This window comes from Amaranthus tricolor, chromosome 11 (genome assembly GCF_026212465.1).
Source record: "Amaranthus tricolor cultivar Red isolate AtriRed21 chromosome 11, ASM2621246v1, whole genome shotgun sequence".
NCBI lineage: Eukaryota > Viridiplantae > Streptophyta > Magnoliopsida > Caryophyllales > Amaranthaceae > Amaranthus > Amaranthus tricolor.
Genome location: NC_080057.1, coordinates 794,110 through 814,570, shown reverse-complemented (window position 1 = coordinate 814,570; position 20,461 = coordinate 794,110). Strand labels below are relative to the sequence as shown.

General features: G+C 28.7%; 1 protein-coding gene and 1 long non-coding RNA gene across 5 annotated transcripts; one reads left to right on the top strand and one right to left on the bottom strand.

Moving 5' to 3' along the window:
• Window positions 1-6,184: 6,184 nt before the first annotated feature.
• Window positions 6,185-8,062, top strand: LOC130826926 (E3 ubiquitin-protein ligase PUB23-like). The gene has a single exon (XM_057692556.1). It carries the CDS (start codon window positions 6,343-6,345, stop codon window positions 7,612-7,614), a length of 1,272 nt encoding a protein of 423 aa, XP_057548539.1. The 5' UTR covers window positions 6,185-6,342; the 3' UTR covers window positions 7,615-8,062.
• A 6,684-nt stretch (window positions 8,063-14,746) lies between these two features.
• On the bottom strand, window positions 14,747-18,628 carry LOC130826924 (uncharacterized). Of its 4 annotated transcripts, none has more exons than XR_009047152.1 (4): window positions 18,166-18,628; window positions 16,208-18,030; window positions 15,146-15,240; window positions 14,747-15,050 (listed from the first exon to the last, which is right to left on the bottom strand). It is a non-coding gene; the product is annotated as an uncharacterized LOC130826924 (long non-coding RNA). The 4 variants fall into 4 exon arrangements; XR_009047150.1 differs by having other exon boundaries at window positions 16,208-18,233; window positions 18,435-18,628; XR_009047151.1 differs by having other exon boundaries at window positions 16,208-16,316; window positions 16,838-18,627.
• Window positions 18,629-20,461: the final 1,833 nt, after the last annotated feature.

The following is a 20,461-nucleotide window of genomic DNA, read 5'->3' as shown; positions in this document are numbered from 1 at the left end:
TGCACAAGAGTCCACTTAAAGTGATCATATCCTTTACCACACTTAAAATTTGGTAGATATATTTAGTAGAGATTAAATTTGGGTCTCTTATCTTCGAAATGACTGGTCACATGTCCAATTCTGATAAGAAACGACCAAGTTATGCCATTTCAAAGACGTAGTGCACATAAGGTATAAACCAGTCGACCCAACTATTTTAAGTCTGTAGATCACTGTTTACGTTTTGGCCCGTGATTTATTGCCTCATGCTTCCTCCAATCTTTCCCCTTGCGTGTTTCAGCCCTCCAACTCCTGTGCACCTGCTACTAATGATGAAGGGGGTTGCTTGTTAGACTACCATTGTAATCATCATGAAAAGAAGTGGGAAAACTCATCAAATTAGCTATAAATACTCCAAATTTCTTTAGGAAACATATACCATCAGCTCACAAGCTGAACCAAACTTCATCCTCTCTTCTTCCTTAGCTCATTCATGTTCTTATATGTTTAAAATAGCTCTTTAGTCCAGAAACTTTCCTTAGCATTCACTTAAATATTTCCTTTAATACATTAATTCTTAAATTCAAGCCTTGAGTTGTAACTTAGTTGGTAAACACTAGTAGCTAGAAGTAATTTTCATTTGGTGATTAATCAAAGTGTTTAGATATTCCAGAATTTTGTGGCTTTGTGTATACACTTGATGAGGAGTATTTTATCAATTGGATATTGAAGCTCTTGTTCTCATTATTGTGATTCTCAACCCCCTCAATAGTTGAGGGTAGTAAGTTATTCTAAGCTTATATTTTTATTTTGTTTATTGAATCATGTATGTTATGATAGTTTATGTGTTTACTTCCATCACCATGATTGAGTAGTCTACTTTCTAGAGTAGTCTACTTTCTAGAGTTTGGGGATGTAGTTAACATATTGATTTTGTTATGGGGGGAAATGGGTTGAGTATAAATATGTACATGAATGAATATGTAAGTTCCATCGTAAGGAATCGAAAGTCCATTTCGATCTCCATCCATAGACAATTTATGTTGCTTGATTGTACTGAACACTTGTGAAGTATGGTTTCATGCTAGTAATGAGTAGCCTAGAAGCTAACTTTATTAGGATTCCTTCGAGACCTAGTCAGTCCTTAGGATGATGAACCATGCCTATCTTGTATGATTGCTTCTTGTTCAACATAAACTGGAAGTCATGAGCATGTATCAGAAAGTTAGTAGTATGGTCGAGTTCTACGCCCAGAAACCGAATCTCCTTAACCATATTAATAACTATATAGTTCCTATGCCCAGAAGTTGTGGAGCTAAAATAGAGAGACTTTTCTCATCATAAAACTTGATTAAAAATATGTTTTCAACCCATCCCTTTAGTAAATCAAGACGTTAATTCCCTAAATTCTAGTCTTTATCTTTATCGTTTGAAATTTGAATCGTAAATCTTTTTTATAACTCATCAAACCAAAAAACTAAAAACTTCTTTGTCGTAAAATTCTACTTGTCACATAAGCATTTCCCTGTGGATCGACCGCTTACTTACCACTAATGCTAGTCCTTAGAGTTAATTAAGGTGTATATAATTATTGCATATAGTGGACTTAGTAAACCATTAATGACCTATGACTTCGAACCTTTATCAATTTGGCGTCGTTGCCGGGGAGATGAGTGTCAAAATTAGTTTTTATGGCAATTGTTAATAATGTACATATTTGCTTTTTAACTTTGTGCTAGTCAGTGCTAACCCTTTCCTTAGCTTTGTTGTTTGCATTAGTAAACCAAGGTTATGAGACCTTGGTATCTGTCTTAGCAACATGAGTGCTCCATACTTTTGTGAATTATGTGGAGCCACAAATCACTTTGCCTCCCATTGTAGGGAAGTTCCAAGGGTTGATTACAACATTACTTCTCCATACTATTGTGAACTATGTGGAGCCACGAAACACTTTGCCTCCTATTGTAAGGAAGTTCCAAGGGTTGATTAGAATGACTTCCAAAGCTATGATATGGGTAATGATGAACTTGCTTATGTGTATGACTCGGGGTACCAAGGTGTCCAAGATTCTAAACCATAGAATATATTTTAAAAGATCATCCAAAATCTTAAAATTTCCAAGACTTAGAATATATCCTATTATAAGCATATAACATAAATACTGTCAAGATTGTCAAGGCCTCAAATGACCAAATTCTTTCAAGTTCAAGGCCATGATTTTATGAAATTATACCTGTCAACAAGCAAGCATAAAATAGAGTATATAGCATATTATAGCACAAAATAATATAGGTGATCTGATTCTTGTCTTTGTTCTTTTACCCCTTTGTCTTCCAACAAGAGAAGGAGAAAAATATTGGATCAAGGTTATGTTTTCCAATAACAACAAAAAAAAAATTCTTAGTTAGGTACAACCATATCAAAATTTGTTTTAAAAAATGTTTAATCACTACAAAGAGAGGGTTCAAGTCATTGTTTGGGAGGGTAGATAATATTAATAGGGGTAGGCTCATCTTCGTCAAGTTCCTGACCAGCTTGGGTAGGGGACTTGTCCGGGCCTGGAGATTGATCTGCGGGGGCCTTAGCCTTATCTTTCTTCTTTTTCTTCTTCTTCTTCACTAAATTAAAAAAATCTATAGTCACGATTGAGCAAAAAACACATAATTGTAAAAGTAACTATGTTACATAGAAAAGTAACTACGACATAAATTTTTAAATGTTCTTATTTTATAACATAGTATCCTTTTTTTATATATAGCAACAAAAAAAAATCAAACAAAGATTCTTCTCATCCTTCATATTTTAAAATCCTGCATATTTGATCATATATATATATATATATATATATATATATATATATATATATATATATATATATATATATATATATATATATATATATATATATATATATATATATATATATATATATATATATATATATATATATATATATATATATATTAAAAGTAACTATGTTACATAGAAAAGTAACTACGACATAAATTTTTAAATGTTCTTATTTTATAACATAGTATCCTTTTTTTATATATAGCAACAAAAAAAAAATCAAACAAAACTCCTTCTCATCCTTCATATTTTAAAATCCTGCTTATTTGATCATATATATATATATATATATATATATATATATATATATATATATATATATATATATATATATATATATATATATATATATATATATATATATATATATATATATATATATATATATATATATATATATATATATATATATATATATATATATATATATATATATATATATATATATATATTAACTCGTGCAAAATATAACTTTAAGAGAATGATAGAGATATATCATCGTTATAAAATATTTAAAACCAAATTATATATTTTTTTTTGATAAACTTACATGAATAATATAAAAAAATATATAAATTATACATAAGAAATATTTTTGATGATGAACATTTCGGAAATGAAAAATTAGTTGACTAATTGTGTATACATCAATATGCTTTAACTGCGTGATTTTTATTACAGGAACTATTATTTAGTAAGGTTGTACAGTGCTCACTCTTAGCTTCTACCAATTGACTGAATTTCACGTATTGCAAACATTGAGTTCAACTTTAAGGTAATTTATGTTAATGGGTTATGACTGATAGACAAATTGCATTCTCCTATTATGGTGATAATAAACATTTGTAAGATTCACTAATTTCATGTGTACGAAGCGTTTGATTTCCTTATTAGTATATATTGTAATTTGAAATTAATTTGATTTTTAATATTAATATTTATTTTAAATATAATTTTTAAATTAGTTATTTCCATAAATCTTTATTTTTAATCTTAAATATAAATAGTTAATTAAGTATTTAATTAATAATTTATTTAAATAATAATGATAAAATAGTTGAAAAACTCAAACTCCACGTAACCCTCCCTTGCCATGATAAATTAACTAATTAATGATTCTCTATCTAAATTGTGTTTTTATGACTATAAATCTCTACTCAATGCAAGTTAAAATTAAAATAAAAGAAGAATAAGTCGTATCATATATTGTATAGATGAGCTTTAATTAATATTTGGAGAACGTGATATATTTATGGATGTTTAGACTTTAAAAAGAAAGTCAAAAGAAGCAGCAGCCTTTCCGTTTCAATGAATACACCGACCGTTTAAAGGCTATGAATCACACATTCTCCTCTTTCAAAGATAACGTATGTGTCCGCTTTTTCATCCCCATGTACTTCTTCTTCACTCCATTTTAGTAAGTGCATACGCCATGGGCGGGCCATACAATACAATGTACTAAGGATCTAATTGTAGTGGATAATTAGACTTAAACTCACCAAAATCAAGCATTTTGCGAATTTACCGTTAAAGCGATCTAAATGTCCATTTTTTTTTAACTTTAATGATACTTAACTTAGTTTATAACGGGCCAAAAGCTTAAGCTTATGGTTAAAGTCTAATAATATATTCACACGAGATTTATTTAGAATAAATGTGAATAAAATATAAATTCTCTTTATACTTGACATTGTAAATTCCCATGAAATTATTGGTGTATGAGATTATGTCAAAGTTCAAAATTTAATAAAAAGTAGAGATTCATGATTGTAGCACCAAAATATGCTAGATCACATTTCGTGAGTTGACTACTCTTTTGATTAAAGTATGGATACACCATATTTCATCCCCATGCATAATGTTATATATATCGTCACTTTTCCTCTAATATTATTTCAATAGAGTTCAAGGTTCTTAAAATCCCAATTCTAACTAGGATTGATAAAGGGATATGATCAAAATCGATAAAATTAGATTATATGATCATAATTAAGAACATGCAAATATGTTTGAAAATGCTATAGCATAATTTATTATCAATTATATGTATTCATCATTCTAATTCATCTTTAAAATTTGAAGTTGTACATAAAGATTTGAATTATCATTTAATTGATTAAAGGAATACTTTTAATACGTATTATTTATGAACTGCAAATCAAAAAACACATGAATTTTCACAATTATAATGCCAATAAAGATATTTTAAATTATATTTAGGAAAAAATACCTAGAATAATCCATCTTTTTATGATTTTCCTACAATAATCTCACCTATTAATTAACCATGAATAATCATAACTTTAAGGGGTATTCGGATGACCTGCTATAGTAGGTAATTCACAAAAAAATTAAAATAAAAATTAACGTAAAATTAGAGAAAAATTTAAAAAATTTACATAAAAGGTTCTGAATAAAAGCCAGAAAAATTATTTTTACATTTTGTTTACCCTTTTTTAACATGTTATTTTAATTTATTTTTATTTTAAAAAATTTGCTATAACTAGTCATTCAATTACCGGATTTACTCTAAGCAAATACCTCGTAAAGTGTGAATTTTTTGTGGTTAATCAATTGTTGGGATTATTATAGGAAAATCATGAAAATATTGAATTATTCCAGATATTTTTCTTATATTTATATGTAGGTTAACGCTAATATAATAGAATTTTTTTTATGATTGAGACCACCCATATAGGATTAAATTGTAAGATTGTAGAATTGTATTATGATCTTATCATCTATATACTTAATCATAGTAAAATTGTACGATCCAACCATTATTAAAATCCTCATTAGAATTGCTCATCATATAATCTTAGTTCGGAATCATAATTCGAACAACTAGCTAAAACATTAAAATTGATAATTGTACCCTTAATACTATAAAAGTATTATATACACATACTTTATTAATTGATTTATATTTATATTATTTATTATTAATGAGTTGTCAATAGGTCTAGTTTGAGCTTTTCTCCTCTACCCTGCCAAAATAAAGTCGTATATTCGAATTTGCATTAATTTTTATTTTGGTCCTTCCACTTAATTTGCATCATTTTAATAATTTGACAATGACCCACCACAATCTTTTGATCTTATCCATATATTTTAATTCTTTTTAAATTTCATCAACACAATTTATTCTCTCTCTTCATTGATTATCACTTTTTGAAAAATACACCAATTGCTCGACGAACTGGGACAAAATTTCTAATTAAGATAAAACAAAAAGAAAAAAAATATATATTTCAGAAGTTTTTTTTTTTTTTTTCTTTCTCTGAAAAATCGCGTGTTTGACTTTCTAAGTGGATTTGAACTACTAACAAGTTGTAAACATGGGGCAAAGTAATTCCCTCCCTTCTCTATAGACTTCCAACCAACATAGAACTATATAAACCTATTCATAAATTCATTTTTCTTCAATACCTAAGTTTTTTTTCCCTCTATTTGTACTATTATTTTTACTATCATTTTTTTTTTTTTGATATATCAACAAATATTTCTTTCAATATGGAGGTGAATAATATTGAGATCCCATCACATTTTATTTGCCCTATTTCTTTGCAACTAATGAGAGATCCTGTAACTATTTCTTCAGGAATTACATATGATAGAGAGAGTATTGAAAAATGGCTATTTACTCGTAAAAATAATATGTGTCCAGTAACCAAACAACCCCTTATCAAATTATCATCATCAGATGATCGTGATGATCTTACTTTGATGATCACTCCGAATCACACTCTCCGCCGTCTGATTCAATCATGGTGTATTCTGCATACATCAGACGGCGTTGAACGTATCCCTACACCGAAACAACCACCTACAATTACAAAGTCAACCATCACCAAACTTATCTCTGATGCTAAAAAGTCTCCTGAAATGCGGTGCAACTGCTTACAGAGGATTCGATCTTTTCTTTCTCAATCTGTAAATAAGAAGCTTCTAGGATCTTCTGGAGCTTTGGAGTACGTAGCTTCTATTCTTCTAGAAGATGATGCATCGACGAGGGAGAAAGAAGAAGCTTTGTTCATTCTTGCTGATCAAATGGATGGCTATGATCAAGAGTTTAAGAGTGTGATCTTTAAAAATGATGATCATGCTGATTTATTCATAGATTCTTTATGTGGGATGTTGCACACTGGATCATATTCCCATCAGGGCAGAGAAAATGCGGTTAAGGTATTGAGATGGTTTTACAGTATATTAGACCCGACCCAAATGAGTAATGCTAAGTTTGAGTTGTTTAATGAGATTGTTAATATTGTAAGAGATCAGATTTCTATTCAAGCTACAAAAAATGCTTTAAAATTATTAGTTGAATTGAACCCGTGGGGCAGGAACCGGGTCAAAGCAGCCAGATCCGGAGCGGTTAATGTATTGGTTGAGCTTCTTTTAGATGGGTTATTGGATCGGCGGATCTCGGAGCTTTCATTAGTGGTATTGGATCAGCTATGTGGATGTGCGGATGGGAGGGCGGATCTAGTAGGGCACGGTGCAGGATTAGCAATTGTGTCTAAGAAGATCTTTAGGGTGTCACACGTGGCAAGTGATCGGGCAATACGCGTGTTATCATCAATCTCGAAATACGTGGGGACCGCAAAGGTGGTCGGAGAAATGATGGAGGTTGGGGTGGTGGCCAAGTTGTGTTTGGTCATACAAATGGAGTGTAGTTCAAAGTCTAAAGAGAGGGCTAAGGAAATGTTGAGGTTACATTCTAGGGTTTGGAAAAATTCTCCTTGTATACCTCCTCATTTGATTTCTTCTTATCCATCTAATTAGAATTGGTTAGATTAATTGGATTAATGATTGAAAAGTTTTTCTTTATTGATTTTGACTATTAATTGAGGATAACAATTATTATAGATTTCTAAATTGAAAATCGATTAATAACTATGTAATTATATATTTCTAACCATTATGATTTAGATAAGGATTTTAAATTATCTAGATTAATTGAAAAGAAAAGGCCTGACAATACAAATTGTAAATTAGTCGATACAAACTATACATATTAATTACTTTCTCGACTATATGAGTATTACAAGATGATTGTTGTTTTATTTCAATAACCATGTCTTGTTATCACTTGTTTTATTTGTTGTTTGGTTTTAACTATTTAATCTTTGTAATTATGAGAATTAGAGATTCAATTATTTTTAGCATTACTAGTTTGAAAGTTGTTAGAAATAGTATAGTATCAATTGCATCGGGGTGATTTTGAGTACATTAAGATTATATCTGACCATATAGGCTCTTCAATATTTAAGAGCATTAAATATTAGTTGATTTTAATTTATGTTTAATTTACTTTAAATTAAAAACTTATTTTAACTCTTAAAATTTGGAAACATATAAAATAAAAAAGCATTAAATTTTATTGTCTATTTTTACTCTAATCCTCCTTTGAACTTGTTAATTGATCTATTTGGAAGAAAAGTTTTTATTAGCCTAGGAGAGGGTGAGAATTTGATGATTAAAAATTCATGGATCTCTTATTTCTAGCATTATTTTTATTGTCTATTTTTATATAAATATTCATAGATATTGATTATTTTATCATCTTGTTAGCTAGCTTGTTGCTGTAGGGAAAGGGCAGGGACAGCCATACTTTATTAATCTTCCCATTTCCTAGGCTCTTTCGAGATATTGTCAAGTGGACACTTTTTCATTTCTTTGTTTTTATTTTTTCGATAAGACGATATTTTCTCATAAATGAAAATTTTATGATTAGAGTATGTATATTTATATCAATATCTTCTCTATCTCTCTATCTTATTATTATTATTATTATTATTATTATTATTATTATTATTATTATTATTATTATTATTATTATTATCATCACCTTATATATAATTAAAATTATTATCACTACAAATAAATGTTAAAATGGCGACGACATAAAGGTGGGCATAAAGGCGACGGCCACCTATTCATCGCCAATGGCGACGGACAGACGAGGATAAAGTCATCGCCATAAATTTCGAGAAAATGGCGATGACACACTCCCGCAACCAATTCGTCGCCACCCTTTTTCAACGTTTCTTTTTAAAAAAACAGTGTGGGGCTCGTCACCCAAATTTTTTTAAAAAAAAGTTTTTGAGTGAGCTACGGCCAGCTCATAGCCCCTATTAAACATTTTTTTTTGAATTTTTTTTAAAGTGGGCGACAACCATGTGCCGTAGCCCCTCTCCATTTCATTTTTGAAATTTTGCTACATTAAAAAAAAACTACATAAGTGTCTACAACTAATAATATACTAATATGATTAATAATATATTAATAATACGCTAATAAGTCTAACAATACACTAATACGACTAATTATATACTAATAAAATTAATAATGTACTAATACTACACTTGTACGCGAGTAATAATATAGTAATACGATTAATATACTAATACGAGTAATAATATATCAATACTACACTGATACGGCTACAAAACTACTAAAGTACTAATAATACACTAATTCGATTAACAATACACTAATAGTACACTAATACGACTAATTATACACTAGTTCGACTAACAATACACTAATACGATTAATTATATATTAATACCACACTAATACGACTAGGGCTGGCAAAACCTAACCCGACCTGCTAACCTAATCTAAAACCGACCCGAAATTAGCGGGTTTGGGTTTATATTTTTGACCCAATTAATTAAATGGGTCAACCCGACTTGATCTGTTGATTAAATGGGTTAGGTTCAGGTTGAATATTTAAACCCGAAAAAAATCTGTTTTATTATTAAATGGGTCATTCAAGTCAGGTTAACCCATATTTAACCCATTTATTAACCCATTGAAAATTTTAAATAAAGTCATAAAAATAAGTAAATAACCAAATAAGTGATAACTTATCACGGATAAGTCATAAACCCTGAAAATATAAAATAATCATAAACCATTAAACAAAAATCTGTGCGGGGGCGCCTTCTCCTTCCTCTTCTACTTCTCTGTGCGGCCGTGTGGTGTGCGCCTTCTCCTTCCTCTTCTCTCCGGCGGCTTCTTCTCTGTGCGATTGTGCGCCTTCTCCTTCCTCTTGTCTGCGGCACCAAGGTAAGAATTATTTCTTTTTTGTTCGATTTTTCTGAATTTTTTTTGATCGATTTTTTCTGATTTGGATTGTGTTCGATTTTTTTGTGTTTGATTTTAATGTTCATTGTTGTTACCGCTATTTTCATTGTTCTTAATACCATCTTTAATTCTTCATAATTATTTGGTTCGTGTTTGTGTTATTTAGGGTTCGACTTTTTGTTTGTGTTCTTACTATTAAGTATGACCTGAAAGAATGTTTAATTTTATTATGAAATGTGAATATAATATATGGGTCAAATGGGTCAAATGACCTGAAATATATGGGTTCAATGACCTGGAAAAAAAAAAGCAGGTTAAATGGGTCATTAGCAGGTTGACCCGACCTGCTACAGATCATGTCGGGGTTTCGATTTTGACCCATTTAATTAAATGGGTGAAGTTCAGGTCAAGGGGTCTATTGACCCATTTATATATGACCCGAACCTGAAAATGACCCAACCCGACCTGTTTAACACCCCTTTACACGACCACAAAACTAAAAATATACTAATGCATTAATTCGAATAACAGTATACTAATATGATTAATAATATATAAATATTACACTAATATGACTACACAACAAATAATTTACTAATAATACACTAATAAGACTAATTATATACTAATATAATTAATAATATACTAGTACTACACTTGTACAAGTAATAATGTACTAATACGATTAATAATATATTAATACTACACTAATACGATTAATAAAATATTAATACTACACTAATACGACTATACAAATAACAATATACTAATACGATATATTAATACTACACTAATACGACTAACAACTAATAATATACTAATACGATTAATAATATATTAATGCTACGCTAATACGACTATACAACTAATAATATACTAATACGATATATTAATACTACACTAATACGACTTTACAACTAATAATATACTAATACAATATATTAATACTACACTAATACGACTACAAAACTAATACTTCTAATATACTAATAATGCATTAATTCGACTAATAATACACTAATACGATTAAAAATATATAAATATTACATTAATACGACTACACAACTAATGATATACTAATAATACGCTAATTTGATTAACAATGCACGGATACGAGTATTAATATACTAATACGATTAATAATATATTAATATTATACTAGTACAACTAATAATATACTAATAAAATTAATTATACAGTAATACGACTAATTATATACTAATATTACTCTAATAATAATAATAATAATAATAATAATAATAATAATAATAATAATAATAATAATAATAATAATAATAATACTTTAATAAAAACAACAACAACAACAATAATAATAATAATAATAATAATAATAATAATAATAATAATAATAATAATAATAATAATAATAATAATAATAATAATAATAATGATGATGTTAAATCTACCATTTAAATAATTAAAGCAAAAAATTAAAGCAAAAAATTATTTATAGAGTTATTTATGTGTAATTTAATCATATCAAAGACACCCATTACTATATTATATTATTCACATTAATAGAATTAAGCAATTACTAACTAAATAAATTAATTATAATAAGTTTTATAATAATTATTATTTATGTGCAATTAATTAAGTTAAAACACCTCTCACTTAATTTTCATTATTCATATAATAAAGTTAAGTGACAATTAATTTAATATGCTGTTTAATTCTCAATTAAACACACCATCAATACATTTATGAAACTACCCAGCTATTAATTTAATCAAATTAAAATCTTAATCACTTTAATTATTTTATTTTATTATAAATTAAATGTGGAATTAATTCTTATTAATTACTCCTTCCATTCTTTTAAGTTCTTTCATTTTGAGATTTTTCACACATATTAAGAAAAGGAGAATTTTTGGTTGTAGTGAGTATTATTTTAATCAAATAGTAGTGTGAAGTAATGATTGTATTGAAAGTATGAGAGTAAAAATAATTATAAATAAAAGAAAAGGGGTACATTAAAAGAAAAGTGGGTTTTAAGGGGTAAAGAGGGATAAAAACTTTTTAAAAATAAAAAGTATTCTAAACTGAAAGAACTTATGAAACTATCCATTATAGCAAAGTGGAAGAACTTAAAAGAAGGGTGAGAGTACAAGGCAATTAAAGTTGCGTTTATTGGATTAATTAGGATGGAAGAATAAAAATAAAAAACAAACACAAAAAGCAATGAACTTTGAATAATTAAAATCAAATTTTAATCATATACTTTTAATCCAAAATAATTAAAATCATATTTTAATCAAGCAATTTTTATCCACATTTTAAACTCCCCAAATTGAATCAAAATAATTAATTTTATCATAATCATATTATAATAATGCAAGAGGCTAACTAATAACACCGTAGGAAAATAGATGTGTAAAGCGAAATTGCAAGAAATTATTTTTTAACATCTAAATAGAATCACATGCATATTATAATATAAATTATCAAATAAATAGAATATCATACCCTTGATGTGTGAATTCCACGTTATATAATCAAGTAAGAAATTCCAAAATAGAAATAATAAAATGTCAAATATTGTTCTCTTATGTTGGTCCACAAGTATCGAATAGATCACCAAACATTCTAGTGCGGAATAAGAAAAACCTCTTTTCTCATTACTTTTTTGGTGAAGAATATGAGTATGTAGAGAATACTAAAAATGATAGAGCTTATTGAAAAGATGAACAAAGTGCATCTACTATACACAATGTATCACCTTGTCATATACTCATAACATGTAACCTTTTCATGCATTGATGATGATGAAATAAGTATGTTTTAATTCCCAATTAAAACACACAATTAAACCGCTAGTAACTCTTCACATTTCAAGTAACTTATGATGATTAAGTACATGTTTTTATTCACAATTAAACCTTTATTCAATCTATGTATAACTCCTCGTACTTTAAGTATCCAATGAGGATCTTATGTTCTTGGTGTAAATAATATCTAATCGATTACTTATATGTGTGACCTCATAAGACTCGATTATATTAGTAGTAAACTAATCATATTAGATACAAATCATAGTTGGTTTCTAGCAAAATACTATGACCACCTAAAATAATCGAATGTATTTTATCTCCATAATTTGTCCCATTTATGTATAGTAATTACACTTGATCAAAGGTCATTAATTTTCTTCAGCTGAGTGGGGCACAGATTGGGGAAAACGGGAAGGAGTGAGTTTGTTTTTTTATAAATTATCTTTAATTTTTTGTTGCCAATTAACCTGTTTAATAAGTTGTGAGTAATTTTGGTTGTTAGAGAAAAATACAACTTTTAATTCATATTATTCATGGTTAATCAAAATTAATATTATTATAGAAAACAAGTTAAAAAGTTGTATTATTCACAGATCCTGATGGAAGTAGAAGTTACCAGATACCTAAAAGGTTTTTTTCAATATTTATGCCATTTACACCACTTAGATATACTTAGTTGTATTTCTGAAGAATCTATTAGGTCCTTCATATTTTTAATTATGTGTAATAAAAATTAGAAAAATTTGATAATATTCTTTGTATTAAAATGAATCAAATAATATTTCACTTGACTATGTTTTAATTTATAAATTAATTACTAATCACAAATTAATGGTGAAAATGAAAAGTGCAATATTTCTAATGTTGCAAGTAATTTGGAACCGAAGAAGTATCAACGAATTGGTTTCAACATTGCAACCCAAACTATGGCAAATTATCTTTGTTGCAGCTATTGTCGGAATACTAATAAAAGTCGGATATTCGAATCTTGAAAATTGATATTTGAATCAGTATCCGATATCCAAAATTTTAAAATCGGATATCCGATTCAAATTATAATTTCGAATCACTTAAACCATTGAATATTCGGATCATTAGATAATTTTGCTCAACCTACTAATTGGCGACTTTAAAGCATATATTTCTAGTTAATAATTCAAATTCAATTTAAATCTCAATTTTTACGAATTCAATTTGATTAAGAAATTACATTTTAAAATAAAAAAAAAGAATTATTTGAAGAGCCCACCAACTATTATAGGAAAAACTATGATAATTAATTTAATTATTAGAGTAAACTAAAGATGAAATTTATTATATAGAGTAAACTAAATAGAAGTATAATAAAGGAAATGATTATTGTCCAGCAATGGTCTTTGGGCATTGAGCATTTGGGACTTTGTGAGATTAATAATAACATTAATACATTATCATTCTGAATATTGAATATAGAAAAGATAGGTGATGCCCTCTTCATCCATGACCATTTTATTGTAAGTTTCTTAGACATTAGATAGGTGATGTCATTCTGAATATTGAATAATTTTGTCCATAAAATATTCTTCTCTGGCGTGGATGAAATTATTTTATGCCAAATCGAGTTTTATATTTTTTACTACTACACGGCCCTCTGAATTATACTTTCGAATTTAATGATAATATTTTATATATTTCGATTTTAAAAAATAGTTACGATAATGTTTATGGTGAATATATCAATTTATTTTGCTATACAAATATTGGATTTATGAAGTCATAGAGTGAAAAGATGGCATCAAGTTAGAATGAAGCCAATTGTTTGTCACTTAGGTTTTATATGTTTTGATGCTTTAAATTTTTCCTAATCCTCTAAATTCGTTTCACTTAGTTTTATATTAAGTTGGCTACATTGCAAGAATTATTCAACATCCTACATCATATTATCTCATATTTTGAAGTATCCATGTCTAAGAAACTTCCAATGCATGATGAATACTTAGCAACAATAAATAACAAATTTCATTCAGAAGTATTCAACAATAAATAATAAATTGCTCAAAAGTATTGATTTGTTATTTATTTAGATAGCTTTATCATTAAGGTAAATACTCGACCAAGTTTGATGATAACATGCCAAAAACATGCGGGAAAATGTTTTTGTTGATCATAGGTGGGACTGATAATTTCAATTGTTCCTGCATTCACAATTCTAGAACGTATTTTAATGGCTAATAAACAAGAAGAAAGCTGAACAATCTTTAGTATATTCTATACACTTTCAAGTTTGATGATCGCAGCCAACACCTTACGAATAGTAGATCAGCAACCAGCACAGCATCCACACTAATTAGCAGACTTTAAATGCAGAATCAAAAACAAAATAGTTACTGAAAAACAAAGAAATAACAATTAAAACTCAAACTTGAAGTAGAGAAGAAGGAAAAGTTCACCTTGGCCTTGTTGTTGAGATCCTTGAAGGCTTCATTAGCAGCAGCTAATCTTATTCCTGGATGACGAAGATGTCGACAACGAGAGATCTCTATCGCTGCAAGCAACAATATCACTCTTGAAGTATGTATTAAAAACAAATGCACCAAAAAAGGTAATCTAGTTGAATATAGCCCTTCAAATGGCTGATCAACATGAAATTGATATCTCTAATACCAACAAAAACATAAGCAGCTAATAGTTAGTTATTATTTGCTTTAAATATACTTGAATAAACGTAACTCCATTTTTTACTCCCACTGAACTCCATAAAAGCTTCTGAACTTAAATGAAAATCACCATTACCCAAAACTTTGAATACAAACGGGTCAGTTCCAATTGATGGAAACTCATCCAGATTCATCATAATGTGAAAGGGAACCCGATTGAACCTGTACATGAACTACAAAAATTGTACAAGAGAGGAAGGATCATATCTGTATCAATTTGCCCATCTCAAAATGATCCTCTGGGCATAGTATCCGTGTATAATTGTTGTCATTTTGATTCGACGAATCAATTGAAATCAATTCAAAACCCTCAAATGAAATGCCCTAACTTTCCATAAATGAAAATCCCTAATTTTTCACCAAAACTAATGAAAATCCTCATTCAAATCTAAAACGAAAACCCCATGACAAAAAACCCAAATCAAAATCTAATTAAAGAAGATAAGAGCAAATCGAAATAACCAATAAAAAAAATCAATCAACAAACCAATTAAATTTTAAAAGCCAATAGGGAATCAAACCAATTAAGCAAATTTAATCGTAGCTCTAAGTAATGCCATCTACTTTGCTAGTGACGCAACCTTCAATTTATCACACATAAAATTTCAAGAAAGAGCATGAAAATTATTAAAACACAAAAAAAAGAAAAAAAATCAAAGAATACCCAAATAACACATAAAGTTGGGTCACACATTTGATCAAACACATTGTGTGAGACTCTGAACAATCAAATTAAGGAATAAAAGAGCATTATTTGTGAGTGGAAAAAAAATAAAGAGAGAAGTAATAAAATACCAAGGTTGAGAACGAGATTCATGTTTCTGAAACAAATTGACAACAAAAATCAACAAATTGAGACCGAGATTCACGTCCGTGAAATTGATAAATTGCTAAATCTAAAATTCTGCAAATTCAGAAAGTGAATTCAAGTCAGAAATTGCTAAGATCAGAAACTGTAAATTGATACGAATTGCTTGTTAAAGGAAATGGAAAACTCAGAAAAAGAATTCAACTATGGAAAAAGGAAACTCTAACAATATACAAATTTCAGAAAATGAATCCAAACTTGAAATTCCAGTGGTCTTTGGTAACATAACTCATGACCTTTAAGCCAACAAGAGAAATTAGTTAACTCAAGAACTAACAAAATTAAAAGTGAAAAATAATTTAAAGCATTCCCAAAAAATTAAGATTGTAAACCAATGCTTAAATAATTAAATGAATGCAAAGAATTAAGCAGCACAAGTAAATGATGAAATGAGAAAAACCTGCAACATCAAGACCATCATAAACACCACGATGAACAGTACCAAAATTACCGTGAGCAATGACAAACTTGATTAAAAGCTAAGAAGGATCAATAGGAATTATCTTAAAGCTAATTTAGGTATTAAACAATCATTTGCTAGTAGTAAACTGCATCACCTATCATGCATGTTGGAGAGTATCCTCAGTAAGCTTATCAAGAGAACACTATTAGTTTCCTTAACTGCAAAACATGTAGTAAATTCATGAAATCTAGTTTTAATATAAAAAATTCAAGAGTCCATTTATACAGGTCAAGACAATAATATCGCATCCACAATTTGTGTGGGTGAGCCCTAAGAGCTTCATAACTTCCCTATCAATGATTTTATACACAAATCATACAACCCAAACAGCTGCAAGCTGTGAGCTAGAAAATACAAAGACAACACAAGAATTGGTAAAATTACTGAACATTTTGTTCCCAATTTCTGATTATACAGCAGGCAGCTATTTGCCCATGGGAAATCAAAGAAATCAATTTATGAGACCTACACCAACAATCCATCAAATTCTATAAGAAAAATAAGAATTATTATTTTTAGCAAATGAAAAAAACAGTGCACTACTATCTTTACGATTAAATATATGCAAAATCTAAATTCTAACTTTTAGCCAAACTCAACATCTTAATCGAATTAAGCATGCATAAAACCTCCAATTGTAGCCAAAATCCAACATCTCAAACTTAGCCAAACTCGTAATTTTATTTAAAATATTTACTAAAATAAAAACCAATACTGACAGATGATAGCTAGATCGGAGAGAGAACTTACAGATGACTTCAATCCTCCCTCAGATAATAGTTAAAGTAAAATACAATTATGTCACCATTAAAGAAATAATGGAAGAATTGAGAAAATAAAACGAGTTGTTATTATGGATAATGGAAGATGAGTTGCCATTTTTGATCTCGAAAGGCATAAGATCCAATGCAATTCCATTGAGGAAAGAGACACTAACCAGCACAAGTTTTCTCCTTCGTAAGTTTATAGTAAGAACAATCCCAATAGCGTGAACAGCTTCAGTAGCAACAAAAAGATTATCATGATCATGAACAACCATTCTAAGGAAAACTAAAGCAGCGCAATCACAGCAAAAAAAGCTTTCACTTGTTGATGACAATGTTTGCCTATTTTTGTTTTCATTGCCAGTTGATTCACAATAAAAAACTGAAATGAAAATCAAAGCATGTGGAATATGACAGAGACGAAAAGGCAAAATACAAAAAGTTCTACAACCCTAAAATAAATTGTTCTTTGATGCTTACCTGCTGATGACGATGTGCACAAAGGAAAACAAAGCATCAAATTCTGAAGAAAACCCACAGTTTTTGAGTCCAAATCAAAACAAAACAACAGTACCCAAAAAGAATGTTAAAACAATATTAAAAAAAAACAAAAAAAAAAAAGAAGTAAAGTTTAAACGAAAATCAATGCAAAATTTACCAAAATGAAACAAACTGATAATCGGTTCTTTTCCAGCCTCATCAAACTGATTTTAACGAAATTTCATCCTAAAAAAAATGATTAACAAAACGCTAATTTTTCATAAAAAAACAAACGAAAATCAGAACCTAATTTTCGAGGATCAGGAGGAAAAGATGAGTGAGAACCATCAATTTCTAATAAAATGAATAACAAAACCTTAATTTTGCATAAAAAACAAACGAAAATCAGAACCTAATTTTCGAGAATCAGGAAGAAAAGATGAGTACCATCCACAAATTAGGAACGATTTTGCTGAATGAACGAGAAGATCATATTGAGAGCAAATTCTGAAATGGCGTGTTGAAAGGAACAAAACCTGCAAAAGAGAGAGAAAGAGAGAAAAGGGAAGAAGGTAAGCAGCCTAAAATAAGAGAAAGGGAGGGAGGAAAGAGACGAGGGAAAAGCAAGGCTGACATGGCAATTTTACTGTTCATATACCATTGCATTTTATAGTTTATTTATATTTATTTTTATTTATTTATTATTTATAGAGATACGCAAGTTCCAAGAACGTAACTATCTTATGCAATAATGCAATTAAAAAGATTAGTAACTAATCTTATTATCTTTGAAAAATTACTCTCAACATTCAACTTAGATGAACTTTAATTGTTGATGTTGCGCTTATATGTGCTGCCACATGTATAATTATATGTGTCACCATATGTATAACCACATATCAGAAAAGATGATACGTATATGACAATGTTAATAAGTTATAAAATGTTTATTTCAATACTAGGTAAAAATATATTGGATGAAAACCATTTATCTAGTGAACAATAGTTAAGCTTGACTTAACATTTTTTTTTACCAAGTTCAGCTTATTAAATACAATTTTTCGATTAATTACTATACGTCTCTAATGATATTGAGATGCATCAAAGAAATGGGTAAAATAATTGGTTTGGTCTAATCCAGGTATTGAATGAAGAAAGCAACGGAAAATGTCAACCAATCCATCACATTCCAGAATCGTTGACAAGATCCAATTAATGAAGAGATGATATTGACCTTTCTTCTTTATTTTTTGAAATAAGTTCAGAAATATGAAGAAGTACAACCACATATATTTCCTTTGTTCTTAATTACTTGCACATTTAGATGAAATACAAAGATTAAAAAAGTAACTTTAAATGCAATTTTTAATTTTATGTTTTTGATATATTAGGCAAAAAAAATAATGATGTTAAGAGAAAGCTTTTGATATATTAGGTAAAAAAATAATGATGTTAAGAGAAAATAAAGTAAGGATAAAATAGATAATTATTGAATTGCTTTTTACTAAAGATGGAAAGAGTGCAAGTAGTATTTGCTGGCCGTAAAGTGTCTATGAGGCTATGACAATTTGCTAAAATCGTGAACTAAATTTTTTTTAAGAAAAATAGGGCTTGTAAATCATTTTTGTATTAAACCTCCATTTATCAAATACCTCAAAAATAGAGATAGAAGACTTAGAGAAATATAAAGTTTAGAGAGAGAAATACTCTATTTTCGTTGATTAGTAAAAGGAGTCTGATATACCTTTTTATAAAAAATACAAGGCTCTTCTCTATATGAGAGAGTTGTTATTGTAACAAACCAAATCAGAAAACGACAAAGTAATATAACAAAAGTTATTAAGAAATAATATGCATATATTAACATCCCTTCAAGTTTGAGGTGGTTTGAACATGCCAAATGTGGATAATAGAGTTTGAAATTGTGCGGAAAGAAGTATTTTAATGAATATATCTGCCAACTAAGTTGAAGTTGGAAGATAGGTAAGTTGAAGGAGACCTTCCATGAATTTTTCTCTGATGAAATCACAGTAAATCTTGATGTGCTTCAATCATGTAGGACTGGATTGTGAGCAATGTTAAGGGCGGATTGATTTCACAATGTAATATGTCAAGACAAAGCTTTATAATACCCAATTCTTCAAGAAGACTGATGGTCCATATAATTTTAGAGACTGCAGATGTGATTGCACGATAATGAGCTTCAGATGAGGATTTTGAGATAGTGCTTGCTTGTTAGATTTCTGACTTATAGAGATTGTCCAAAGAGAAGAAGATAATTGGTTATAACTCATTGAGTATCAAAATACAAGAACCCCAATCAGAGTTGGAGAATGCTTGTAAGAAAAATTGAATAAAAGCATAAAGAATAATCCCTTGACTAGCAGTGGTATAAATAAAATTTAAAGTATGTTGTAGAGCATGAAAATGAGCATCAATTAGAGCTGTGAGAAAGTTCAACATCCCAACAAGGC